At 38.7% G+C, this 14,244-nt stretch overlaps 1 protein-coding gene across 1 annotated transcript in view; it reads left to right on the forward strand.

Annotated features, from left to right (window-relative positions):
* Window positions 1-11,883: 11,883 nt before the first annotated feature.
* LOC117303982 (proto-oncogene tyrosine-protein kinase receptor Ret-like) overlaps window positions 11,884-14,244 on the forward strand; it is a 77,470-nt gene continuing 75,109 nt past the window's right edge. The window contains exon 1 of the mRNA XM_033788452.1: window positions 11,884-11,950. Within this exon, the coding sequence (XP_033644343.1) occupies window positions 11,884-11,950 (67 nt within the window). The remainder of the gene's footprint in view (window positions 11,951-14,244) is intronic.

Here is a 14,244-nt window from a genome sequence, read left to right on the forward strand (position 1 = left end):
AGTTTTGTCAATTAGGTGTTAAATCTTTTAAAAATGTTTAACAAACTAAGCAATTATTAGAAGTGCGAATCAACCCACAATTTTTGCAAACCACCAAAATGGGCTGGTATCGGCCTGATATTTTTATTGTGTGTATAAAGGGAGAACTATGTGGTCGTTAATTTTTGCCTTTAAAAATCACACAAAACCCACTGATATATTTTGATGGATGTTCCATTGATTTGTCCATTTTTTGTTCATTAGTGCTGAGTACACGAATTTGCCCACCAGCCAAATGTCACAGAGTTTATGCAAATGTGTATTAAAGACACTGGACACTTTAGGTAATTACTCAAACTAATTGTAAGCACAACAAACTTACTTGGTAACAATTAATGGAGAGTTGTTGATAGTCAACATTGTGAGAAACGGCTCCCTCTGAAGTAAAGTACTTTTTGAGAAAGTAACTTCTCACTCCAATTAATAAAATACTCGGGCCTGAAGCCTTTTATAATTATTAGGCATCTGAAAAGGCAAGTGTTTTTTTTTGGCTTTCATTATTCTTTTGCAACTTTGATGCCCAATTGAGTCAAAATGTTCATAGATTTGTTACTTGATGCATAGGTTGGGATACACTAAGTGAGATCACTGGTCTTTGACAATTACCAAAGGTGTCCAGTGAACATACGAACTTGAATATTAAATAAAACCACCCATAATCACGTTTTTTTCTTTCTTGTGTATGATATGTTATGATGAGACTGCAATATTTTTAAATTGCCAATCGGATGTTATTTAGAAAAGATTTAATTTTGTATATGATCCAAAATAATTTTAAGAGAATTAATGGTGTTATTCATGAATTAATGAAATTATTATTCATTATTTTAATGTGTGCTCATTTTTCATGTTTGTATTTTAGTACTTAGTCTTGTAGAAATATGATTATACTCAGTTCAGTTGCTAAACATTAACTTATATTAAACCGAGAATATTCTTATATGTTTATTGTTTACAAAATGAACTTACATGATGTCCGTTTCCCTCCAAATCTTAGGAATCCACTCAATAAATGAAGTATGTAAGTAAGAACGTTGAAGACCTAGCCCAGTTTCCTAAAGTAGTTATGTGTGTACATACATGGGGCCTGATCGATTAGTCTTCATTTAGCTACGCCAGTTGTTGTATTAGTCGCCGTTAGAGAGCGTAACATGGACTGGCTCAGAGCGACTGAGTGCAAGTCTACGTATCTGACTCAAACGTTTTGATGAGGACTTTTTTTAAAGGCATGATATTCTTTCCTATTTGGAGGACTTCTGAAACATCAGAAAAACTGTGATTAAAGACAGTGTACACTATTGGTAATTGTCAAAGACCAGTCTTCTCACTTGGTGTATCTCAACATTATACACAAAATAACCTGTGAAAATTTGAGCTCAATTGGTCGTCGAAGTTGCGAGATAATAATGAAAGAAAAAACACCCTTGTCACACGAAGTTGTGTGCGTTTAGATGGTTGATTTCGAGACCTCAAGTTCTAAATCTGAGGTCTCGAAATCAAATTCGTGGAAAATTAATTCTTTCTCGTAAACTATGGCACTTCAGAGGGAGCCGTTTCTCACAATGTTTTATACTATCAACCTCTCCCCATTACTTATCACCAAGAAAGGTTTTATGATAATAATTATTTTGAGTAATTACCAATAGTGTCCACTGCCTTTAAGGCATGATATTTATTCCTATATTTGGAGGACTTTCGAATTGTCAGAAAAACTGTGATTAAAAATACTGAAATGTCAAAAAAGAAAGAAAGCATACAGCATGTGTACATGAAGGTTAGCCTTCGTGCGCGATACAATTTTCCTCCTTTTTTTACCAAAGACCAAAAGTCGTGCCTGGGTTGTTTGTGACACAGTCTCTTCTCCAGTAATTATTGCGCTTTCGGCCACTGTAAAATTAACAAAACGAACGTCTCAAATGAAGACTAGTATAATTCATACATTAATTGTAGCTATCCACAATACAGCCAAGTGCCACGTACTCGTGTATATTCAGCTATTGTGCGCTTGAGCAGACAACGTAAACATAATATCTGAAGATCTGACCGACTGACAAAAGAAATTTCCCCGTGGGGCGCTGTCGATGGCGAATAAAAAAAAAAACTAGAGGTACATGTACAGTTTTTGTTTACGACAAAAACAAGGTGTTCGTGGTGAGTGAGTGAATGAATTGGTGACAACATTTTACCTCATCAATCCAATGACTGGTTAAGGAGTTATGATTTTTTTACAAATTAAACACCAACTTCCGGTTTGCATCGGATAAAAGGTCAAATAGGGGTTACTTTTTATGTAGCGCGTGATAAGTTTATTAAGACCTTTTAAATGATGGATGGGTTGTAAAAATCCAATTGGTTTAGAAGTTATGATTTTTTCAAATAATATAAAGTTTCAACTTCCGTTTTGAACCGGAAGGTATACTGTCAAATGAGGTCACACTTGGTAGCGTTGGTGATGTCTTTTGAGTTCTTTCTTTTGACGTATAGATGATAAAAATCAAATCATGTGGTTTAGGATTTTTTTATTTTTCAAACATTATAATATCAATTTCCAACTTTAACTGGAAGTCAAGGTCAAACAGGGTCGCATATTGTATAGCACGTGATAAGTCTATTAAGACCTTTCAGATGATGCATAGATTGAAAAAATCCAATGTATGGTTCAGATGTTATGATTTTTTTCAAATATAAAATTTAAACATCCGGTTTTAACCGGAAGAAAATTTTTTCAGGTCACAAATTATAGCGTTAGTAATGTTTTTCAAAGCCTTATCTGACCGACGTTCAGATAATAAACAACTAATTTCTGGTTCTGGAGTAATATTTTTTCAAATAATTAACTGCATCTTCCTGTTTAACTGGAGGTCAGGGTTTAATAGTCAATGTTGTGTATCGTTTCTTAAGTTGTTACATACCTACCCAATGACGTATAAATATATAAAAAATCAAATGTGTGGTTGTGAAATTATTTTTCTTTGACCAATTATTTTCAACCTCTGCTGGTTTGAACAAGAAGCCAAGTTTAAACTGATTTCATTTGTGTAGATCCTGACTAGTTCATTAAAACCTTTCAGCTGATGTATGACTTGTAAACATTTTATAATTATGAGATGGACTATCTGAAGGTGTATAATGTATCTTATAACATCAATGCAAATGTATTCCTACTTGTAGTTTTGGTGCGAGACGTGGTTCATTATTACTCAACTATTGCGATTCACCGCGATTCACATAGCGCTCGATGTTACTAAAAACGTTACAGCGCCCTCTTTCGCTGGACTAAAGAGAGCACTTTTGGGAATTCCCCCCAAAAATCGGCGCTTGCACTGCATAGCGTACATAGCGTGCGTTGCTGATCAAAATGGGGTAAACGCGTGGTCAACAGGTGCTTTGACGTCCCTTTTCGACTGATGTAAAGGTCTAAATTTTGTTATTTCTGTGCAAAAGATTGAGCGGGATTGCTGTTTTACAATCTGAAACAAAAATTACGTTGAAATGATCAGTAGTTTTAAAAACATGAATACGATAAGATTTTATGAAATTTTCAACTTTCGTTTTGCACTAGAAGTATTACAAATATTTTACGTGTTCTGTGAAGCATTTGTCCAACTTTTAATGATCTATCCGATGATGTGTAGATTGTCAAAATCCGAATCATAGTTTTTGGGTTATGATTTTTACAAATATTAAACTTTGATCTAACGTAATTCAATTCCCGATGACGTCATAGTGACGTAATTAAGTATGTGTTGTCTTGATACTGAGGTTCAACTATCTGTTGAGTTTCAACATTCCATTCAATCTCAATCTTGAGTTATTCCGTAGAAAAGCTCGAAAGTTGTTTTTTGACGAAAAAAAAAAACCGAAGGTGAACTTCGACCCAGGGTAACGACCCGGATGCTAAGGTCGTACGATTTTGGCGTTAACTTTTCAAATGTTGCCCCAGTCTTGGTCTATCAGATGCGAAAACTTTGAACATCATAGCTTTCATATTCGTTGAGATACAGCAAAACGAAAATGGTCCCTTTTCAACTTTAAAAACCTTGTAATTTGACACCTAATGACGTCATCATGACGTAATGAAAACTGTGCCGTCTTCGTATTGAGGTTCAAGGTTCAGTTTGGCTTGAATCTTGAGTTATGCTGTAGAGAAGAGTTGACGGTGAAGAAGAAGGAAGATGGAGAAGAAAAAAAACCAAAGCAATAACAATAGGTGTTCGTGCTGAAATGCACGAACACCTAAAAATGAGAACATCCAGCACCCCAGTTACTGGGTCTAACCCCGAGGCATTTTCACCTATTATGATCAGATGTTGCATCTGTCATTTTTCTCAAAGGTAGATGTATCATTAAAATACAGTTATGATAAACTTATAAATGGCAATCCTTTGTATTTTATTTTCAGCTCTACTCGTACCCCAACTATTAAAGATTTTTTTTAAAGGATTGGGTTGATGCTGATTGGTGCGCAATGGTGCGTAATAATTAACAGGGGCCATCTGTGTGTTTTTCAGTTTCACAGCCACGTTTTGCACTTTTCTATTCTTTTGCACCGAACTGCTTCGAATCAATCTTATTTATTTTAAGTTTTGACTTTTAAATTAGGTTTTGACCAATATATACATACACCGATGTGTGTAAGAACTGTATTCTCAATCTCTCCCGGGTCCTGTGAAACATTTTCACGTGCATATTACTCGAGTGGGATTCGAACCAACGACCCTTGCCATTCTAGATCAGTGTCTTACCAACTAGACATCAGGTCGCAATCAGAAGACGTTTTGTACGCAGTTTTCTATCTATTGGGGTGGGGTTGGGGGGGGGGGGGTGGGAGCGGATCCGAATCTCCGGGGCAGTTGAATCTCCTGACACACCGGACTGGGGTTTTGACGGGAGTGGGTTCGTATCCCAAACACGACATCTGTGTCCTCGAGCAACATTTTGTTTCCGATTTGTTTTCACAATACTACAAAGAAGACATTGTCTTTGCTTAAAAATAAATACCATTCACGAATTCTAACACTATAGGTTCGCGACTCTGTGTGCTGCCCTCACTCGCTAATGGCGCAGGGACAAGAATTATTAGACTGGTCCCATTCAATCCGCAACGTGGACTGGTTCCCTGTCTTTATCCGCAACAGGTACTTGCTTTTCAGAACCAGTGATTTCATTGGATAAACGTGCAGTGACGTAAGCATTCTGTATCTGTGTTTTGATTGGTCCAAGGTGACGTTTGACAGCTGCGCTTACAGTCGCACTGCATACAATTAAATATGAATGTAGGTGAACGGTGAATTTAGAGTAGGATTGACCTACACCTAGCCTAGAGGCCACTCTCCGATCTCTGGCGCTATTCAAGAGCCGCGAAGTGTGACGTCAGATGTTCAGGCTATCCGCAAGGATGATGCGTTCGTTTAGCTTCCCTGGGTCGACCCCGGTCTGCCCCCGTGCGTTAAAATAGCTTTGACATCATTCGAGGGGCTCACCCGGGTCAGCCCCCAGTGCCCTGCTTGTGGAGTGGGTCACTTGGGGTGACCATTATGTGCATGACTACACAACGAGAGGGCGAGGTGATCTTTCGATTAGCTCTTGTCAGGGGCTCACCCGAGTGAGCACCGCAGGGTCGACCCTGGGAAGCTAATCAAACGCACCCTATATCTGCGTTGTGATTGGTCCGAGGTGATGTAGTGTCAGCTTGCACTTCCGATAGTCTGCTTTCATTCATGGTGTTACAAGCCCAATGATTTCATTATTTTGTCGGTACAACGCTCATTGGATAAACGTGCTGTGACGTATTAAAAGCTTTCCATATCATTGTGTTCTAGCAGAAAATGTACAATAAAAAATAAAACATAAATATATGGGTGCGTTCGATTAGCTTCCCAGGGTCGACCCCGCGGTGCTCACTCGGGTGAGCTCCTGACAAGAGCTAACTTTAACGATCATCCACCCTCTTGTGGTGCCGGTGACGTCATGCACCTGGGGCCAGTCAGCCCCCTAGTATTCCACTACACAAACAGGGCACTTGGGGCTGACCCGGTGAGCCCCCGGAGTGACGCCAAAGCTATTTGAAAGTAACGGGGGCCGCGCAGACCGGGGTCGACCCAGGGAAGCTAATCGAACGCACCCTAGTTTTAGGCGCGGTAGAATTGTAAAATATTGGCTGCACTTATTATTCCCAGATCTGCCATAGGAATTAGAATCACTGTTTCTTTTCACTGGACACCTTTGGTTATGGTCAAAGATTCTCTCCCGGTGTAGCCCAACATTATGCATGATTAATAATAATAACAAATAGGATTTGAGGCATTGCATGGTGAGGTACCAATATATATTTTAGGTCTGCGGTAACACCATGTGTGTATCTACTTGCCAGGTCTTGGAGAACTGTCTTACTGCTACCGCAGAGTAGATTGTTCGGGTGTTCGGGAGACTTCTCAGTTCTGAAAAGAACTGTCCTGCTATTACCTGGGCGGATGGTAAAGAAATAGGCTGGGACTACTACTTTAGCTTACAGGATCGTAATAATAGCACATTTGTAAAAAAATTGGGTCAATTGGTCATGACAGTTGCAAGAGAATAATGAAAGAAAAAACATTCTTGTTGCACAATTTGTTGTACTTTCTGGTGATTACTCAAGCTTTTGTCTATAACGTGGAGGAGGCTTTGCAAGGATCAAGCCCAAACCCCTCCCCCCCCCAGCTAACCTGTGAAATACGCTTGACGTAAGTGCAGAATTCCCGGCTGGCGTAACCGCCGATTCTTTGCTGACGGTCATCATAAATATGATAAGCCGAAAATACCTGCTTGACAAACTTCTTTGCTCAGCAAAAATAGAGTGGGGCACCGGCCATAACAATGCAAACGTAATGTAAATTGGGCTGGTAACATGTTTCTGCTAATCAATACTATTCATGCGTAGCAAGTTTTTAATGTTTCAGGCTAGGCTTTATGAAATAAACTGGGCCCTGATTATAAGCAGGCTTTGCCATTTTCTCGTTAAGAAAAAAAAATATTCTAGAATAAATTCGAACTGCTTGGCGAGTGTACCCCCAACCACCACTACGCGATTGTTGATGATACAAGGGTTGCCAAAACATGTTGCGACAGTAGCTTAGCAAATTTAGATAGACGATGTCGGATGTTTGCTAGGGGACGTACGTTAACTACCGGGACAATCTGCTCGCATTTAATTGTATTTGTAGCCAAACTCTACTGTACATAAACTCACATGAGGCCATTAATTTTGTTTATTCACTCAACATCCCTATTTCCTATGTCTATCAGAGGTTAAGAAGAGCCATCTTTTTAAGTCTCTTGTTTTTTCTGTCTCCAACGACTTGTTTTCAAGAATATCGATCTCGTCGGAAAAAGAAGAAGTTGTGAGTGAGATTTTCTCTTAAAGGCACTGGACACTATTGGTATAAAAAAAAATGCTAGTATGAAAATATACCTGGTAGTGAGCAACGGAGAGAGCTGTTGATTGTGTTGTGAGAAACGGCTCCCTCTTAAGTAGTTACTCCAGGAATACATCACAGACAGAGGGCGCCCTCGTGCAGTTATGGTTGAGAATTCATAATTCACAGCCACACACTGTACAAATAAATCCGTAAAATTTACGGTGCTTCACCTGGCAGCTAGGGTGCCAGGTTAAAGTGCAGTAAATTTTAAAGTGGAAGTTTTGCAAACTACCCCTTTAAGTCAAGGCGCAATTTACGAAGGTTTGGTTATTAATAATGTATTGAGAGCCACCCCGCGTGTGATGTAACTTGGTTCAAAATTCCATGTTCATCCAGTGGCCTCCTTTTATCATGACGGTGCAACCCCTTTAAAACTCCATATTTCTCAAAAACTACTTGGCTTCAGAGGGAGCCGTTTCGTTCTCACAACACAATCATTTTGGCACATGTTGGTATACACCAAGTGGGAATACTGGTCTAAGACAATCACTAAAAGGGTGTATTTTTTCATGTACTTTTTCCTAAAAAAACCCACAATGTCCACAGATTTACATTAAACTTACACAGTTTGAAGATGATAAAAGAAAGCTTCCCTTGAAATTTTACTTACTGAGGTGCTGTAGTTTTTGAGAAATGAGTCAAAGTAATAATTTTCGTCTCAGTTTTAGCATGTAAAAACGTATTAACCAGTTATGCTATGGTTTTGGTATAATATCATAACTGGTTAAGGGGATTTTACATGCTAAAATAATTTTGGTCTCATGAGACGAAAATTATTTGGTGACTTGTTTTTCTAATTTCTCAAAAACTACACAACCTTATAGATAGTAATATTTTAAGGGAAGCTTTCCACTATCATTATCTTCAAACCCTGTAAGTTTAATGTAAATCTGTGGACAGTTTGAAAAAATTAATACCCGAATCCTTTAATGTGTCCAGTACCTTTAATTTTAAATACAAAGACAAGTGGCGGTGTAAATGATAGCCCTTAATAATGACATTAAAATTAGATACTATATTGAGACTTTAAAAATGTAATTAAAGGCACTGTACATGTTTAGTAATTTCTCAACATTTATACATGACACCACAAAACATTACTTGGTAACGAGCATGGGCGAGCTGTTGATAGTATGAAACATTGTGAGAAATGACTCCCCTGAAGTAACGTAGTTTTTGAAAAAGAGATAATTTATTACTAAAATATTAAAAGACTTCTGACAAGAAGCCTTCTATTCCTATCTGAAACCAGACTATTTGGAACAACAAGGTTTTTTTATGTCACCATTTTCTTGCAACTTCAATGACCAAGTGAGTCAAAATTTCACAGGCTTTTTATTTTATGCATAGTGTTGGGATACACCAAGTGAGAAGAGTGGTCTTTGACGATCACCAAACGTGTTCAGTGCCTTTAATAATGACCATATGAAACAATCTGGAAGCTTTGTTAAAATGAGATGCTATCTTTAGACTATAACATGTAATTAATGTTGTCCACACAAGCGGAGGTTTCCTGCGGTACACACTGCGTTGTCGTGTAGGCAAGTTAGCAATATCACCAGTAGCTGTAGATCAAACAAGACCTTACGTTCATATCCGTCAGCCTACGTCACGGCATAAATTAAAAGGGGAAGTCAATTGGGGGAAACATAGTTACGAAAGAACATATCTGCTTGTAAGAATAGTATTAAAGTCACCTGGAAATCGATTTTTTTTCTTTGAAACATAAGAGTATATGCTTACGAACAATAATTTTTTTTTGGGTAGTAATTGTTTGTCACGATTTATATGTTTAAAAAATATATAAAGTTATTGGGGGTGGGGGGGGGGGGCTGACTCCGCCTACCCCTTTTGTGACGTCAATCGAGGCAGACTTTGCCTGCAATGCGTATAGTAAACACACGTGCAAAGTACATGTACGTCCAAGTCGTGAGTTGGTACATTTCAAAAAGTGTTTTTCTGCATTCAGCAGCAATACACCTGGTCGGCATTGCCGGAAAAAAACAATTTTGTTTTGTTTTTTGAAACGTACAAACTCACGACTTGGTCCGTACATGTACTTTGCAATTGTGTTTACTCTACGCATTACCAGGCAAAGTCTGCCTCGATTGACGTCACGAACAGCGCCCTCTCGGATCGGGGCCTACTCTTAAATTTGTAATTGTAAATAACATAAGAACTGATTGTTTGAAACCTTAGTTAACTGTTTATTCACATTCCACTCATCAAAACACACATATATTAGTGACAAAAGCTTTATTTTGAAAAAATACCACTTCCAGGTGACTTTCAAGGGGGAAAACATGGATTCAAAACGTACTTGAAGTAGCCATACCACTAAAATAAATAAGTGCCAGAATGCTTTTGAGGATCGGTTATCGGCTTTTACTGTTATAATATCTAAAAGTAAACACAGACAGCGACGAAGCACATGTTACAGAGCTGTCTTTAAAGAATGAAATTATGGAAGCGCCCGAAACCCGACTTGCAGGGCGCTCGGTTCATTAAACCGAAACATGGAGGGCATGTTTTAAACGTTGTCACATTTACAGTATATATGGAACAAACGGACATTGATTTGAAGTGGTAAAGTTTTTTTCAGCATAGTGAAAAAACCCACACATTTCTCCATGAGATATTGGGTTCGTTCGTTTAGCTTCCCTGGGTAAACCCCGGTGTGTGGCGGGTCCCCCCCCCCAGGAAAACCGTGGGTAATTGTCTGCACACGTGCATCCTGAAACAAAAACCCCGCCACACACCGGGGTCGACCCGGGGAAGCTAAACGAACGCACCCAATATTATAGCATGATGTGTAGGACACCATTAGAGGGCGCCCTGTCCTCATTCGAACAAGTTCATTTTACATTTTCAATAGAGTCAGTATTTCATGCAAACTTATGCGTTTAATTTTTTTCTTCATTTAGTGAGGGTATGCCTAAATACCTTTTGTTCATTACTTTCAACATTAATGATTAGAAAAATTTACCTGGTGCAGCTTGATCACTCTTACCTCAAACATTGTTAAAAACAACTCCATTTCATGGTGTTACCGCAAACCTATCTATAATTATATAAACCCCCTTTAAAGTAATAATTGTTTTAGAGAATGAGGTAATTGTTTAAAACAAATTTGAATCGGAAAAAATGCACTGAGCTTTAATAATTTCAAAGCAATATTACGCATTAAGTGCGATTTTTCCTCTCTGTTGTTTTATTCTTGCAACTTCGATGACCACAATTCACAGGTTTGTTACGTTATGCATATTATGTTGGGATGCACCAAATGATGATACTTGTATTTGACAGTTACTAACCAAAATAGACACTGCTTTGAGGCTTTATATACGTTTCGTCAAAGTCATTGGACACTTTCGGTACAGAAACAAATTAAAAGTTCACAGATTTACAAATAACTTACAGGGTTTACAGAAGGTAATGGTGAAAGACTTCGTTTGAAGTATTATTCCATGAAATGCTGTACTTTTTGAGAAAACATTAAAACAATACCAATTCTCGATATCGAGAATTACGAATTTATTGTAAACACATGTCATGACACGGCGAAACGTGCGGAAACAAGGGTGGGTTTTCCTGTTATTTTCTCCCGACTCCGATGACCGTTATTGAGCCTAAATTTTCACAGGTTTGTTATTTTATATATAAGTTGTGATACACGAAGTGTGGGCCTTGGACAATACTGTTTACCGAAAGTGTCCAATGGCTTTAAACCTTCAATAACGACCATTTCAAGTTTCAAATTTCCTGAAGTGAACCTCAGAACTTTTTTAAAATTCCACACATTCTAAAAAGAAATCCCATTCTGTTTCGGTAATGCCCTTCTGAGTGCAAGCCGAGCATAGTCTTTTTTACGTCCCATTGTTCGTGGTAACTCTCAATCAACCCCCTTCCCTGTTTAGTATTCAGCATATACCATTGCTAAGTGGTTATCAAGGATGTAGAAACTTAAGATGTTCCGAAATTCATCTGCATTCGAGCGAACAGGGACAGTTAAAAAGCAAAAATATTAGAACCCTCCTCTCTAAACCCGCGCCACCTACGCACCCGGAAGTAAAGATGTGTTCCATAATTTGATATCGCTCTTGAATTTGATTTTTTTTGTTTTTCTTCAAATAAATGCGATTTTATCAGTCAGGGTTTATGTATCATAGAGATGTGTTAACTGCCGGGTGCCAGCGAATTATCCCTGTAGCAGTACCAGTTAACTGGTGGCGTGCGTTTAATCTCCACCGTGTTGCGGTTTGGTTCATTATCACACAGCACGCCGCGAGGATGCTACACGCGTAATATTGTGTATGATAGCTGATGACTAGAGTCGCCGAGACAAAACTCGCTCTGAGCTCCGAAGGAATTGTACTGAACACGGATCATGGGATACCTGACGGCCAACGTCTTAGGCTATTTTCTTCTGCTGCTTCTTGCCCCAAGGATGACAGGTGAGTTGTAGGAGGACATCTTATGATTTAAGGGGTTCTGTATGGGTGTTAAGGTGAGAGGGAATAATGCGTTTCAGAGCATGCTACAACCTCTCGTTATACCGTCAGTCAAAATTTAAAAGTTGAGTGCATGTAAACTTTGCCAACAATAATTGGCGCTCGGTATATATGTATCTATAACCGTATCTGTAGAATTACGCGGGAGGGCTTATTGTTGAGATTCTTGCGGTGAGGTTTCCCCTAAATTAACCTAGTGAACTAGTGATTTGCTATATCTCATCACTGTGTATTCATTGTGTTCTGGGAGTCTCGTGAACTTGGTGAACGTAAACTTTTACAAACAATAATTTTGTGCTCAGTATGTATCCATATATGATTTTGAAGGCGGACAAAAAAAGTGTGAAGACACATCACACCATCTTGTGCACAATAAGTTGATGGGAGGGCTTACTTTTGAAGATGCTTGGTGAGGTTTTCCTTAAATGTATCTAGTGATTTTCTATATAATGTAGACAGGTGTACACCCCTCCAATTGTGTTTTCATTGTGGTCTGGGAATCTAAGGAATTCATGAGAGGAGTTTAGGGAGGGGGGGGGGCACTTCCGTACAAAAGAAAAAGAGTTTGTCAAAAGGATATTTCTTGTTGTTAGTTTTGTTGTGGATGTGTAGATGGGAGGGCTTCATTTTTGAGAAACTTGGTAAGGTTTTCCATACATCTATCTTGTAATTTGCTTGGGTAGCAGGGTGTACCCCTTCCAATTGTTTCTTTGTTGTGTTCTGTGAATCTCGGGTTCTAGGGGGTAGGTCTACTTCTGTGCAAGAGAAAAAGTGTGTAAAAGGTGATGATGTTGTTGTTGCTGGTTTTGCATACTGATCGAAACGTCGAGTTGAAACCTTTATACGGTTCGTTTCAGAACCACCTTAACTCAATTAGAGTTTATCAGTGCATGGTGTTACCGGAAACCTTACTATATTGTTGTTGTTGTTGTTGTTATTGTTAAATTTGCATCGGGGATGAAGAATATCCATTTTTTGGTTTTTAACCATATTCACCAATATGTGTTAGCACTGTATTACTCAGTACTTAATTTTTTTCACAGGCATACTACTCGGGTGGGATTCGAACCCACGACCTTTTTGTTATTGTTATTTTTTTTCTTGGGGGGGGGGGGGGACACACACACACACCCCCTACCACACCTCGTGCATTGTATAAACTTAAAGGAGCAATCACTATGGGTAAGCAGATAGAGTGTCGTATAACTTTTGCCTGTGGGGGGAGGGGGGGGGGGATGGCGTCGAAAGACTCAAGGTTTTGCAAATCTTCTGTCCATTTAGGTGCGTCTGTACGTGTGATTTGCAAATCACGAACGAGGGAGGAGAGGTTACGCAAACACTACAAGCATACACACCCTCCCATGCCCTGGGCAGTACCACTCGACTTTTATTATACCATGTGAAATATTAAAAATTTTCGAAGGGCGAGATGTTCTCACTGTGTATTGATTTTCACGACACAGGATCGAAAGTTGGTTTTCTTAGCTGTTCGGTAGAAGGTAGCAAGCAAAATTAAAAACTCAATAAATTTCTAGGGAAAAAAGTGATGTACAGTGATTAATGAATCTGATACGGCACATTTAGACTGTAAAAACATTTGCAAAATCTCATTTTGGTTTGATAGTGTTAAAACACGAATATTGATTATACAGACCATTTTATGTGTAGGGACTGGACACTATTGGTTGTTGTCAAAGACCAGTCTTCCCACTTGGTGTATCTCAACATATGCATAAAATAACAAACCTGTGAAAATTTGAGCTCAACTGGTTGTCGAAGTGGCGAAATAACTATGAAACAAAAAACGCCCTTGTCACACGAAGTTGTGTGCTTTCAGGCGCTTGATTTCGAGACCTCAAAATCTACTTCTGAGGTCTCGAAATCAAATTTCTGAAAAATTACTTCTTTCCCAAAAACTCTGTCACTTCAGAGGGAGCCATTTCTCACAATGTTTTATATAATCAACCTCCCCCATTACTCGTTACCAAGTAAGGTTTTGTGCTAATAACTATTTTGAGTAATTACCAATAGTGTCCACTGCCTTTAAGACGGTTCTACCTTGTCGGGCCAAAGTTGATGTTGTTTGGAAATATCAAAGAGAGACTACAGGTGTAATGTATTTATGACCTTGATGCGGCTTATTCTTCTATTATTATGCATGAGTAGTTTCCTTGGTCAATTTTACGGCAGAGATGTCCCCAGATGTCCCACATGCCATCAAGTAGATATTTATCTGC

Source organism: Asterias rubens, chromosome 20 (assembly GCF_902459465.1).
Source record: "Asterias rubens chromosome 20, eAstRub1.3, whole genome shotgun sequence".
NCBI lineage: Eukaryota > Metazoa > Echinodermata > Asteroidea > Forcipulatida > Asteriidae > Asterias > Asterias rubens.